The sequence below is a fragment of the Andrographis paniculata genome, unplaced genomic scaffold, assembly GCF_009805555.1.
Source record: "Andrographis paniculata isolate CXL003 unplaced genomic scaffold, ASM980555v1 Contig56END, whole genome shotgun sequence".
Taxonomy (NCBI): domain Eukaryota; kingdom Viridiplantae; phylum Streptophyta; class Magnoliopsida; order Lamiales; family Acanthaceae; genus Andrographis; species Andrographis paniculata.
In genome coordinates, this window is record NW_026137591.1 from 1,608,558 (window position 1) to 1,623,886 (window position 15,329).

Sequence of the window (15,329 nt, forward strand, 5' to 3'; positions counted from 1 at the left end):
TATTATAATACTTGTGTAAACTCATATGGCGTTCTCAAAAAATAGATTTATTTATTTTTTTCCTGCATATTTGTGGTTTGATTTTTTATAGTTTAATAAGGTAAAATTGTTGTTTGATGTGATTATATGTATGGAAAACTTTTATACATGATGTTTATAAACACAAATCGTGAGATTACAAAGTATAATAAAATATAATCTAATAGAGCACATCGAACAATTTGTGTGATTGATTTTAAAATTGATTTACATGGAAAATGGGTGTTAAAAAGTGATGTTTATGGCTGAAAATAATGAATTCGAAAAATGAAAAAATTTATATGCATAAAATAATTGAATCTAAGTCATTAGAGAATATTGCAAAAATGAAATAACATAACAACCCTACAATTTATGTAGATTCTCTCTAAATAAAAATTAAAATAACAACATTAGAGAATTCATACACATAAAATAATTGAATATAAGTCATTAAGTCAAGACACTCGATAAAACCTATTTTATAACATGTTTGGAAACCTAAACATTCAATTTCCCGATTTATAACTTAAGAGATAAATCGAGTCCTGAGTCATCAAAATCTGACTCATCATTTCTTGGGGTAGCAAGGGCACTGCCCTCACGAGCCCCGGCACTACTACTATATCCACTGCCATAAGCTTGACGACTTCCATCTCCAGAAGTACTACCCATAGGGCCAGCACTTGGAAAGAGGTTATGCAATTGTGGCGGCCGTGGGAGTTGTGGCTCAGCAACCACCACCCGGGGGCGTAATGGGGGCATCGCCTGCATTTCCGGGCGAGGATTAATGCCAAACTGGATTGCAGGATGTCGTAATAGCATTTGTGGAGCCTGTAAAGGCCTTTTGTAAAACCCCGGGAATGGCCTGTTGTAATTGGGTTCTGAGAAGTCCCGGTTACTTCTCTCTAAGGTCCTTTCAGCCTTGTGGGCATTTTGGTGCCCTCCCAAAGCTTGTTTCTTGTTAAATTTTTTATTACAGTATTGACATTCGTATTCAGGTTCAAAAGAGTTACAATTTGGCGGTGGTGGTGACGGTGGATGCTCCATGGATAGGGGTGGGAGTATGAGTATGTATAAAAACACTATGAAAAACAAGTTTTCGAATAGAATGATACTAAAAGAACATACAACCTTTTTATATATAGAACAATGGGTTTTGGGACTCAACTAAAATTAAAATTTTGTGAAAACTGTTTCATCTGCTAAAATATCAGTAATAAATATTTCAACTAAAGTCTCATATTACATCTGTCCATTTTCATCTTTTCTAGTTTAAGGAAAAAAATGAAATTAAAATAAAATGACATTTTTTTTCAGGAATAAGAAATACTAGGTAAGTAAATTTTTATTACATAGTGTATTGTTGGGGTTATTAATTAGGGTTTAATCACTTCAAGTCGAGTCCAAATTTGACAGTTACTTGTTGTAATTAAGATAACAAAAAATTAAGTATTTTGAATATTGAAATTTAATTGAAAATTAAATACTAACCCCCAACCAATTTTTTTTAATTATTATAAAAGAGTTGTTGAAAAATTAATAATAGTGCCATTGTAATAGAAAATGTTGTTATCTGTTTCAACTTATTTGAATTTCTCTTTCAATATTTGAGAATAATTAATTAATTCAAAGAAATCTTTTATTATTTTAGTGAATAATACGTTTAAGAACATAATCACAATGGCGTGTACTACGTTTATAGGGAAAAAAAGGAAAATAAAAACGGTTTTAAATTTATGTTTCTGCTTTTCAATCAACATCTTCATCATCATTGTTATTATTATTATGATTATTATTATTATTGCATTTTGAAACTTATTCATAGTATTCAAATTCTACCGATGCTTTTTCCTTATATATATATATATATCAATATATATGATATTTTATGTTAAACTTATTATATATAAAATATTATATATAACGGTTAGTTTCAGTTAAAGAATTTCGAAATGAAAAAACCATTAAATCATAACTATATACACAAATTTTCTTATAGATTGAACAAAAAAAAGAAGGTTTTCTGATAGATTGTTGATACAAAAGTTGAGATTCATACGATACATTTGTTGTAATAAATTACCATCGATATGAAAATTTTGAGGTGTTCGTCATTTGAACAAAAAAAAAAAAATTCTTATAAATTTTTGATACAAAAGTCAAGATTCATATGAAACATTTATTGCAATAAATTATGATCGATATGATCTTTTTGAGGTATTTGTGGTATTTGCAAACTTTTTAAATGAATTGATAAGTATAAATATAAATAGAGAGGAGGAGGGGGAGAGTAATTTTGTCAGATCAGTTATTGATATATTTGAGTTCTAACGAAGTCAATAAAGGCATTATAATTAATTTGTTCAATAGCTTTGACAATAGAGATATTTGGCTTTGGATTTCACTCAATTATAATCCAAAAGACCAAAAGGACGAACAACATATATCTCTTGTCATTAATTATTATTTCATACTAAGAAGTGAATTACAGCTGAGTTTTTGAGATTTATAGGTGTAATGAGAGAATGAGAAAGAAAGCAAATAAAGAACATAGAGATTTTACGTGGTTTAGCGACGGTGTGTCAACTTACGTCCACGGGCATGAACCGGAGAAATTTTATTATACTGATTCAGATAATTATAATCATTGTCATAAGGCTAGGAACCATAGTTATCTATTTATAAGCATCCCAAAACACCCTAAACCGTAAGCTAATTTGTTATTAATTGGGATGAGCCCAAAAGGAACCCTGTAAATTGAAACAGCCTGTTCGCTTTGGTTCTGGGTCGGGTAGACCGCTATATCCAAGTCACGTTTCAAAAATCTCCACCTTGACTTAGAGTTTCTCCGACCGCCAAAGGTTTCTCAATATCCCTCAGTCGTCTCCTTGCTTCCAGATGTCCCGAGGGGACTTTACCTCCTGAAAGTATTCACCAAGTTCAAGCAGTGCTCAAACTTCTTCGTCGGTAGCGCCTTTGTCAACATATAAGCTGGATTGTATTCTATAGCTATTTTCTGAAAAGAAAACTGTCTTCCTCCAGAACATCACGGATAAAATTCAACTTTACATCAATATGTTTGGTTATCTCATGATACACCAGATATTTAGCCAAACTCAAAGCACTTTGACTATCACAGAATAACAGTGGTTTCTCCACTTTCACACCCAAACTCTGCACCAGACCATGTAACAAGATATCCTCTTTAATACCTTCAGTCATTGACATGTATTCCGCCTCAGTTGTTGATAGTGCAACCACAGGTTGTAGACTTCCAACTGACTGCACATCCAAATAGAGTGAAGATAAAACAAGTCAGTGATCTTCGTTTCACCAAGTCACCCTCGTATTCAGAGTCTGCATAGCCAACCAGACCATCACTATGGCCTTTATTATCATATACCAGAAAAATATCAAACGTTTCTTTCAAATATCGCAAGATCTACTTTACAGCTCCTCAGTGAGCTATACACGGATTAGCCATTAACTTGCTCACCACACTAACCACCAATGCATAAGCCACGGAATCCATGTCACATGTATTGACAAATCTTGCAAACCTAGCTGGTTTCTGAATATTTCTCTTTCCCTTTCTAGCTACTATGGAATCTTCAACTCCGGTACCAATGTCATCAGTTTCCTCCCCAACCGGTTTTCCTTGAGATTTTGACTGATCTGGTTGATCGGATTGATCAATAGTATTATCCTGATGCTCTTCCTCTAACACAACTCTGTCAGGAATCTCAAACTCCACATTCTGGTTATCACTGCAATATTTTGTACCTGCAATACTTTCATAACCTCTACTTTGATCAAGCATAGTAGATTCATCAAAGATTACATCTCTGCTAGTAAGAAATTTACCAAGAATTTTATCTTCTGTACACCACAGTTGATAACCTTTGACTTCTTTTGCATACCCTAGAAATATGCATTTTACCGTCATCTGCTCCGCCTTACCATTATTCACATGAGCGTATGCAGGACATCCAAATATTCTTAGATTAGAGTAATTAGAGGGTTTACCGGACCATACCTCTTGAGAAGTCTTTAAGTCAATTGCAGTTAATGGAGATCTATTAACCAGATAGCTAGCAGTGTTAATTGATTCAGCCCATAATTTCTTAGATAAGTCAGCAAATATGCGCATACACCTAGCATGCGCCATGAGGATTTGGTTCATATGCTCTGCAATCCCATTTTGTTGTAGTGTGTGTCGTATAGTGCGGTGCCTCACTATACCTTATTTCTTAGAAAATGAGAAAGAAAACAAATAAAGAACACAGAGGTTTTACGCGGTTCGGTGACGGTGTGTCAACCTACATCCACGGGCAGACACCGGAGAAATTTTATTATACTGATTCAGAGAGTTATAATCATTTTTATACGGCTAGGAACCATAGCTATATATTTTATAAGCACTTTAAAACACCCTAAATCCTAAGCCCATTTGTTATTAACTAGGATGAGCCCAAAAGGAACTCTGCCAATTGAAACAACCTTTTTACTTTGGTTCCCGGTCGGGTAGACCGCTAAATCCAAGTCACGTTTTAACAATATGATACATTTGTTGTAATTAATTATCATTGACATGATCATTTTGAGGTGTTTGTAGTATACATGGGGGAGTATGTAGGTCGGATCAGTTATTGATATATTTGAGATCTAACGTACTCAATAAAGTCATTATAATTAATCCGTTCAATAGCTTTGACAATAGAGATATTTGGCTTTGGATTTATTCGTTTATCATCCAAAACAACAAATGGATGTACAACATATTTCTCTTGTTGTAATTATTATTTCATATTATGAAGTGAATTACAGTTAAACTTTTGAGATTTATAGGATACATTTGTTTCAATAAATTATCATTGACATGATCATTTTGAGGTGTTTAGTATATACGGGGGAGTATGTATGTCGGATCAGTTATTGATATATTTGAGATCTAACGTACTAAATAAAGTCATATAATTAATTCATTCAATAGCTTTGATAATCGAGATATTTGCCTTTGGATTCATTCATTTATCATCCAAAACAACAAAATGATGTACAACATATTTCTCTTGTCGTAATTATTATTCAATAAATATAAAGTGAATTACAGTTAAATTTTTTCGTATATATCAATAAAATTTGCTTTCCCACCAATAATTTTGTTATCCAAAAGAACACTTATTTATTAACATCATTTACATAAATTAAATTAAAATAAGTAATATAAGCATATTATAATATATATCTTCAAAGATTCGAGCAAAATAATACTTCCACATTAAACAAACAAAAAGAATATTCACCTCCATTTCTTCTAGTCCGGTAAGGCAATATGCTTCAAATGAACACTCATTTAAATAAACCAACAATCTAAATGACAATTTCTATATAATTTATCTATCATCTCACAATCATACTACAATCTTGAATGTAATATAAGTGTTTAGAGTTTGGATTGTAGAAATAAGAAAAAGTTGTATAGCCACATAAAATAGTAATATATATATATATATAATGGTGAATTTCAATATACTGTATATGCTTTAGTAAAAATTGTTAATTATCTTTCTTGATTTAAAAATAATGTGAAGTCTTATGTGCGTATCGTAAAACAATACACAAAACTCCTTATCTATTAAAATTAATTGGGTAAAAAATAAATTTTACATGCTCGTATATTGGGAAATAATTGGGTAAAAACTCCTTATGGCTGCCCTTGATTGCCTCAAATGTAGTTGGAGAACGCAAGCATGTTTGTCCTTGGTCATGTTCGTAACTGCTGTTTTGATCGAATATCAGTTGTACTGGATTGGAATATTGGGTGTTAGTAATTATATTGCGGATTGATTTATTTAGATGTTTGGTGCATGTTTGGCCTCATTGTTGGTCGGATATTTTAAGGTGTCTTCATTTAGGCTGCTCCTAGACATCGGTTTGGCCTTATTTTTTAGGTTGGGTCAAGGATTTCATTTGTAATGGAAAGAACTGGTTCGAGATATTTAGAACAAAATTTGTTCCGTAACAACTACTATAAAAATGGCCATATTTTTATGGTCGTAATGAAAATTTTTTTTGATGGACAAAAGAAATTTGTACGCATTTTTTGTTATGGAGTGAGTTTTGTAATAAATATTTTTCTGTAATATTTATTGCATACAAAAAATCCTAACAAATAGTAATCCCATGTGCGTTTTCTCAATGTTTACCACCTATCTTTGTTGTGAAAAATAACATGGGAAAAAAAAAATTGTGCCGCATTTCTTTTACAGTCGAATTCCGTAACAAAGTTGATACAATAGGATATCCCAATGAGCATTTCTTAGGGAAAATCGGGTGTGTCAGAAAGTGAATTTTCTGCTTGTGTGTATGCTTCCTCATTTGTACTCTTTGTTGGAGAAACCTACTTCTGTAGAGGAAACTTTGAAAATTAATGTTTAGAAAAAGACAATGGAAGAAGAAATGATGGCCATCAATAGACACCGAACATGGGCATTGATAGTTTACCAATAGGTAAAAATGCAATCAATTTGAAATGGTTATTTAAGGAAAAATATAATCCTAATTGTAGTGTGCAAAAACATAAGGCAAGATAAGTTGATGGAAGGTTTAGTCAAGAGTCAGAGATCGACTTTGAAGAAACTTTTTCTCCGGTGGCGATATTGGAGACAGTAAGAGTTTTTCTTTCCTTGGCAGCTTATCATTGATGGGTGATTTATTAGTTTGATGTAAAATCTACCTTACTCAATGGTGATCTAAAAGAACAATTTATGTTCCGCACCTGGAATGATTTATTGTGCAGGGGAGAAAGACAAAGTGTATTGCTTGTACAAGGCACTTTATAAATTCAAGCAACCTCCGAGAGCTTGGTAAAAAAAGAAAAAAGATAGATGAAGTTCCTAAATCAAGTGATTAGGACGAAGTTTGAGTGAACTGATATTTACATAAAAAAAGCAAGTCTTGGGAAGATAGTCATCATTAGTATTTATGTTTATATTGTTATGTATACATGTACTTGCAACATCAATTGATGAATGAAAAAAAAAAAATTATGATGAATTGTTGTGCTGGAAGTCAAGCAAGTTCCTAGTTGTAAACAGCGGCTACTTGAATGAATTCAAATGAAAAATCGAGTATTGGCGATGGTACTGGATTATCAGATCCAAGACTATTTAGGAGCTTTGTTGCCGGGTTGATATATATTTAAGTCAGATATGACCTGACATTGCATTTCATGTGGGACTAGTTTCCAAATTTATGCATTGCCACAGAAAACAATATTATAGAGCAGCGAAATGAATCTTGTTTTATCTACCCGTAGTCAAGACTATGGAATTTGGTACACAAAAACTGAAAAGTTTATTCTTGAAGGATTTACCAATAGTGACTGGGTGACAAAATAAGTACCTCTGAAAATTGTTTCAGTTTTTTTGAGCTGGTCCAGTCATGGCTTTCATGGAAACAATCTATCGTTGTTTTATCTTCTGCGGAAGCTGAATACGCAGCTGATGCAACAGCTGGATGTCAAAATGTTTGGCTATGAAGAATCCTTGATGTTCTTAATCAACCCTAGGAAGGGCTAACTGTGATTTATTGTAGAGTTCGTATTTTGTGGCAATTGCTAAAATACAATAATGCATGCCCGGACAAAATATATTGAAATGAAGTGTCACTTTATCCGTGACTTGGTAACAACTGAAAGTGAGCAACTGACATTGTTGCAGTCAACGTGGGCAGAACACAGGCCGATTGAATGAATAATATGCTAATTAGATAACCCTCTAAAAAGTAAACAAGTACATTTCGCTACTCTTCGAGTGCGCTCTGGGTAAACCCCCTGCCGAACCTAATAACTTGCAAATTAGACCCGACAAGGCAACTCATACTAGGCGAACCATGTGTGATAGGCAAGGAGGCGTGGGGGTTTGAAACCCATGACCTTGTTGGGGTGCAAACCCAAGTCCCACATTACAAGATATTAAAAAAAATTTACACCTTATAAGTCCCACATAAATTCCACTAATATGAGCCCTTTTGTAGGAAGTTCAATAACAAATTTGTGCGAGTTCAGCACAAAGCGGAAAAATATCATACTAATGTTGACTTGGCCATGTCCTAACAGTAGTATTAGAGTTTGGTTCGTTAGTAGCGTGGATGTGATTTGCAAAGGTGTCTTGCATCAAAAGTCTCCTAGCATTCGTGAGTTGGACGGTCGATCCGAAACCCAAGTCCCACTTTGTCCCAAATAAACTCCAAATCTATGTTGGCTCAGCCCAAAACGGATAATATCATATTAGTGTTGAGTTGACCTAGTCTCAATAGACGTTACGGTTACAAGTCCACCCAATTCATGGAAGTGTAGTATAACATAGTACTGAATCACTTATTTTATACCCTTAGTTTTTATATATTTTATAGGTTATAATATCTTATTCCATCCAATTTAATGAACTTACTTTATTCAATTGTTAGAGATTATTCAATACTCTGCGTAATGAGTCTTGGAATAATTGCTGAACTATTTTTTGTTAATATATCAATTGCGTTTAATGATTGAAGTAAAACTGAAGAATGGTACAAGAACGAAGTATCAAAATTCCATGGATAAAATCTATTAATTTAAAAACTAATATCAAGAGAAGTTCAAAACATATTCCTGATTTGAGAACACAATGGATTGTTGATAGTGACATTGTTGCTGAATGGAGCATTGATTTTACATATTGATATTGTTCAAGAACAGTCAAAGGAATAGGAGTCAATCGAGCCGACTGCGAAGTAGGCCAAAATCATTACGGAAGAAAACTCAAATTTAATCCGATTATCGTGTTCAAACTGGTTGTATTGAAATAATTATTGTGTTGTGTGCGCTGGGACTCCCGTTTGCAGATAAATAAATTGATGGTCCGATATGGTATTAGAGCCTGGTTAGGTCTCTAGTTCGAGTCCCTAGTGCGTTGGGGACTCCCGTTATGTTGGGACTGGACCAACTCAACATTAGTATAATATTATCCACCTTGGGGTGAGCCCGCACGGATTTGTTTTTGGATATTCTCCAAAATGCCTCATACTAGTGGAGTTTATGTGGGACTTATAAGGTGTTGATTTTTCTCACATTTTCTAATGTGGGACTTGGGTTTGCACCCCAGCAAACCTCCCCTCAAACCAAGGACCAATTTATGGGCCTTCTCTGCCACCTTGCACCGCCTAATACAAAGGGACCCGCTGCTTGAGCAATGACAATTGTCGAAACTGACCCAACACCACCAGGAGACTTTCAACACAAGGCACCTCCGCAGGTCACGAGCGAGAGTCTTGGTTGATGCCCAAATATCTCAAATTTAAAGACATGTCAATAGCGTCACAACAAGGTAAGGAAGGCAGCGTTCTCCCTTTCCAATGTCCTATGTTAACCTCGACTAATTATACTACCTGGGAAATTAAGATGGAAGCCATCATGGATGCTCAAGGAATTTGGGAGCCCATCGAACCACCAGCCGGAGTGGCTGTAGATGATAAGAAGGGCAAGGCTGCTCGGGCTTTTATCTTCCAGGCAGTTCCAGAGGACATTCTCCTGCAAGTATTGAAGAAAAAGACAGCGAAGGAAGTTTGGGATGCACTAAAATTGAGGCCTTATGGAGAATATCCAAAAACAAATCTGTGCGGGCTCAATCCAAATAGATAATATCATAAGTTGGCCCAGCCCCAACGCGTTCGCAGATATTATTTTCAGCAGTTTAGGGTTTAAAATTTTGAATTTCAGATATTTATTAATTATTGTGTCAAGCCTATTGTATGATAAAAAAATAGAAATAATATTCCTTCATTTTCTTCTTGTTCGTACTTTCTTCCCTTCATATTTTCTTTTTTTTTTCTGTACTACTAACAAAATCTTGTGTTTTAACTGGAATTTTATTTTATTATCAAGTTTTGAGGTTTTTAGTATATATTATAGTATCGAGTAACACCCTAAAATCCGATAACGAACTTGCAGAAGACTGAACGAGAGTATTCAGTTTCTTTTGAGAATGAAAGTTTGATTTTTATTTATTTATTATTATTATTTTGTACAAGTGTTGTTCTGAATTGAATGAGCAGTAGTATTCATGTTTAAATTATATATCCAATGAACGAGTGGGTTAGGAAGAAGAGAAACGAGGAGGGAGAAAATATATGGTTAGGGTTACTTTTAGAACTAGAATTGGATTGAATAATAGTGATAAAAAGAAAAATAGACCATAAATTTCAAAATGTAGTACCTCTTATTATATTTTGAGCTAAAATTTTATAATATGTTCTTTGGTCTATTGCTGCAACTTTATTTTCTTTATTTTATTTATGTTTCAGTTTTTTAAATTGTGGAATACTTCGAATAAGGTAGTTACGATTGTTCCTAGTTATTAGGAAGTTGTTAGTTATTTAGTTTTTGTTGTTATTTTTTAAAACCTCTTCTTTATTGATAAAACAAAATCCAAAATGCAGACTATGGAATAGAGCCGTCTTCTCAGGGGACCTTAGATATGTAAAAGGAACATTTAGTTATGGAATCAAGTTTTATGGAAAACTATTCTGATACCGATTGAGGAGGTTCACTGGTTGATATGAAAAGTACCTTAGACTATTTTTTTGAGCTTGGTTCATGAGTATTCTCATGGTGCTCCAAAAAACAAGATACGGCGGCTCAATCCACTGTAGAAGTAGAATTTATAGCCGCTAATATAACTGGAAATCAAGCACTTGGATAAAATAGGTATTGGAAGATTTGAATCCGAAGGAAGACAAAAGCATCAACATCTTTGTGGATAATCAAGGTACAATTGCAATTTTTTACAATCCTTCCAAAAGCCGCCTCTGTGGCTATATTAATATATATATTTTTGTTGTTGAATGTGTACGGCTATATTATATATATTTTTGTTGTTGAATGAGTGGTGCATGTGTCACAATATATTTTCCCTTTCCTAGAGCATTGTGTTCTTTTATGTCTATGTGTGGCGGACAATAAATTAGTATTATTGAACAACTTGAATGTAACAAATTAATGAGAAATAGATAAGCTCATTTTAGAAAATGTTTTGAGAAATTTATAGTTCCTAATTATTGGTTTTTGAGAAAAGTTGGATTTTGGATTATTTTATTGAGGTTCCTCCACATACGAGGCAATCATATCCCCATAATTCTGAAGTGTTCACTATGTTCTACACTAAAAAGTATTACAAGGGCGTTACTGAGCATGGAGAGAAAATAAGTAATGGACTTCTTATTTAATTATTTTATATATAAATAATATAAAATTAATATATTTAAATAATTTTTTATTTAGTTATTTATTTTATTAAAAAAATACTATTTTAGACACTTTATTCTTTTTATTTGTATAAAACTTGCAGAATTAGATGTGCGTTTACAATCGAAATCAATTTTGTATGAATATGATGATTTGCGTCTACTTTAATTTAACATAATAGAGTTTCGAGCAATAAATAAAATACGGTATATTTTTTATATTTTTACTAAACAGAAGCAGGTGTTTTATAACCTACCCTTAGTTATTTAGCTATATAATTGACGTGATTCTTTAGCCAATGTGCTTATCGTAACTCATGTGTTGTATTCTAAGAATTTCACACCAATCCTTGTTGAATTACAAAAATGCATTTCGTTGCAGAAGTTTATTTGTTCATCTTTTTAAGGATTTTTATTTAAAAATGATTGATCTATTTAGGGTAATTAGCTTTTTTTTATATTTTATTTTTATGATGTGGGAACCCACAGCCGCTACCCGAAAGTGCGCACTGGGTAAACCCCCGGCTGAACCTAATACTCTGCAAACCAGGCCCGACGGGAAAGTCACACTAGGCGAACCATGTGTGACAGGTGACCTGAGGCGTCGGGGGTTTTGAATGAGTGATGACTGACCATGATGCGTCCTAAATATAATAGTAAAACTTGTGTTTATGACTTATAATTAGCGAAAAAATATAACATAAAATGAAGTCAATGTTGTAGTTACCCTGGTTGCATCAAATATAGATTATACTATTTCTAAAATATATAATATAGATTTCGGGAATTTTAAGTTGTGAGATAATTCAAGGTAATACTTACAGTGAATCTATGTTGTTGAAACGTGAATAAAGCATAATTGAATTAGCAAGATTTAACTATAATTATAACAAAGTAATATAAAATGAAGTCTAATTGGTAAAAATGCATGCAATAGTATTAAGGTGGCGAATAGATGTGCGTGAGGCATATCTGAGTGAACTAGGTGGCTTACTAAGTGATGAGCTTTGTTCTTTTACAAAGAATTACCAACAATTTTTTTCCAAAAAATTATTATACTACACACACATATTATTTTTATATTACCTACACAATTTTCTATATCTCACATAAAAAATATTCTTTCAAACCAAAACACAAAACAAACACACCCCAAGTTGGTACCCTCCAAGACTTCTTAAAGGTTGCGGATATTCTTCTCCTTAGCCCTTTCATGTTTGTGGGCATTTTGTTACCCTTCAAGGCTTCCTAAATGTCCCAGACATTCTTTTCCATAGCTCTTTCATGCTTGTGGGTATTTTGGTACCCTCCAAGACTTCCTGAAATTTCGGAAATTTTTCTCCATAGCCCTTTCATGTTTGTGGGCATTTTGGTACCCTCCAAGGCTTCCGAAAGATTCTGGCCGTTCTTCTCCATAGCCCTTTCATGCTTGTGGGCATTTTGGTACCCTCCAAGGCTTTCTGAAGGACTTGGGCATTCTTCTCCATAGCCCTTTTGTGTTTGTGGGTATTTTGGTACCCTCCAAGGCTTCTTGAAGGTCCCATAAATTCTTCTCCACAGTCCTTCCGTGCTTGTGGGCATTTTGGTACCCTCCAAAGCTTTCTGAAGGTCCTGGACATTATTCTCAATAGCCCTTTGGTGTTTGTGGGCATTTTGGTACCCTTCAAGGCTTCCTGAAAGTCTTGGACATTTTTCTCCATAGCCCTTTCGTGCTTGTGGGCATTTTGGTACCCTTCAAGGCTTCTTAAAGTTCCTGGACATTCTTCTCCATAGCCCTTTCTTGTTTGTGGGTATTTTGGTACCCTCCAAGGCTTTCTGAAGGTCCCCGACATCCTTCTCCATAGCCCTTTAATACTTGTAGGCATTTTGATAGCCTCCAAGGCTTCCTGAAGGTCATGGACATTCTTTTCCATAGCCTTTTTCATGCCTGTGGATAGTTTGGTGCCCGCCAAAGGTCTGCATTTTGTTGACCATCTTCTAGTAGTATCTGCACCCATAATTGTGTTCAGCACAATCTCTCTTTCTGTCGACCTTGTAGGTTTAGAGTTAAAGTTTACGGGTGTTGGTTATGGTGGTGGTTGATGGTGGTGGATGGTCCATAGGTAGGGTGGGGTAGGAGTAGGGATAGTTTCTCCAGATAGAGCTTATAAGTCGTATTAGCGCAAGATGAAATCCTTGTATATATAGAAAAACGAGCAATGGGGAGTCATTAGCCCTCCTGGTTGCTTCGTATTTTTGTTACTATGTAGGTGTGAAATTATTAATTAAGGTTTTATCACTTTGAATTAATTTCAACGCGGACAGCTCAGTTATTGTAATTAAGATTATTGATTTTAAGGTAAACATAATTATTTTGAAATATTGAACAATAGTAAGCAATTAAAGTCTAACGTCCACCTACTCTCTCCTAAAGGTAATAAAAAAGTGGTTGAGGAATTAATTATAGTGCCTTTATTGTAGATGTTGTTATTATCTCTTATTAATTGACCTCAAATTAGTAAGTGACCGTTAGTCTTTTATTGCTAAGCGATTTTCAAATTTTAAAACTATTTTTTTTTGTTTTAAAAATAATAATCTTAATTACAGTGACTCAATTGTCACCGTCGAAATTAAATCAAATCCCAACCACTTTTTTAACAACTATTAAGAAAGAGTAAGGCATTGTTAGTCTTTAATTTCCAACTAATTTTCATATTTTAAAATAATTTTGTTTGTTTTATAATTAATAATCTTAATTACAAAAAGTCGAATTCATATAATAATCTCACATATACGTAGGTTTGAATAAAAAGATGTAACGATGATATAATCGTAGAATAACTCTACAAAACACAAGTCTATTCAAGGTGCTTTGTACTAACTCACATGCACCTTAAGAGACTTTCCAATAGACACCCATCATAAAATTACCCCGAAGTAACCACTCTTAACTTTACAGTTCTTTCAAATGAACTTCCGAAAATCATGTAAGCATTGTTTGCTATTAGTAATCTAATCAATCTATTCAAAATATACTCAACTCCAAGGGACATGGAGGATGAATGCCTCCCCATAAGCCCTTTTTCTATAAATATAAGGGTTTCATCTTCCTCTAACACTAATTGGAAATCTTATCGAAAAAATTATCCTCTCTATCTATGAAACACCCACCACCACCACTAACACCACCAAAACCCTAACTCTAATCCTAACAGGGTCGTGGCAAGGCTTAGTATGAGGCTGAGACTGTTGGATAATCCATGAAAAGTTAATTCAATTAATAGAAAAATTAAATTCATATTCTTCAGAACTGCGTATTCGGTGAGTTAAAATCCATGTAGGTTGTATAGTTGTTATTAATAATGTGGTTTAGGCTTGTAATACCAGTAAGCCACAAGTGCTCAAAGGTCTTAGATGTGGTCATGGCTTAGGCTTGGGCTTGGTGAATGATTAACTTGAAGAGGTCTATTATGCTCTAGAGTGTAATACTCGACCCGTAATGGAATCATCTCTTAGATGTTTAATGAGTTTAATTGTTTTAACCATGGTCGATATGTTCAATTTGATAGGATACAAATTTTTGTGTTGTTGGTTTTTGTGGGTGAATTGATCTAATTAGATAGTCCTTCAAATTATCTTTTCAATGCCATTGACAGAGAGTCGATTGAATATCTGACAAAAGAGATATGTTCAATTTAGTAAAATGTTATATGTTAAGAGTTTATACCACAACTGTTAACTTCCAGAATTCACCGTAAATTGTGTATGGATCCAATTGATCTGGAATTTTACAAAGAGATAGTAATTTTAGTTATCTATCCGTTGCCTCAAACGCGAGGTTAATCGAAGGTCGTACAAGTGAGTTACAACCCAAACAATGTCTTATTGTCCAGGTCGTACGGTCACCGTACGGTCAAACGATTTTAAAAAAATTGTTTTGTATATTTTGACGAATTAAAAACCCGTCCAACCCAAGTTTCTCTCAAATTTCGTCCTCCAACAGTGGATAAAGTTCATGAGAAGTTAGGAAATCACTCCATTCC

The 15,329-nt window shown here is 33.9% G+C and overlaps 1 protein-coding gene across 1 annotated transcript; it reads right to left on the reverse strand.

Moving 5' to 3' along the window:
* Positions 1-540: 540 nt before the first annotated feature.
* Positions 541-1,068, reverse strand: LOC127256611 (zinc finger protein 6-like). Its single transcript, XM_051282722.1, has one exon. The coding sequence runs from the start codon at positions 1,066-1,068 to the stop codon at positions 541-543; it is 528 nt and encodes a 175-aa protein (XP_051138679.1).
* Positions 1,069-15,329: the final 14,261 nt, after the last annotated feature.

Excerpts from the sequence above, each read along its gene's own strand:
- LOC127256611 (XM_051282722.1), bottom strand. The coding sequence starts at position 1,068 with ATGGAGCATCCACCGTCACCACCACCGCCAAATTGTAACTCTTTTGAA.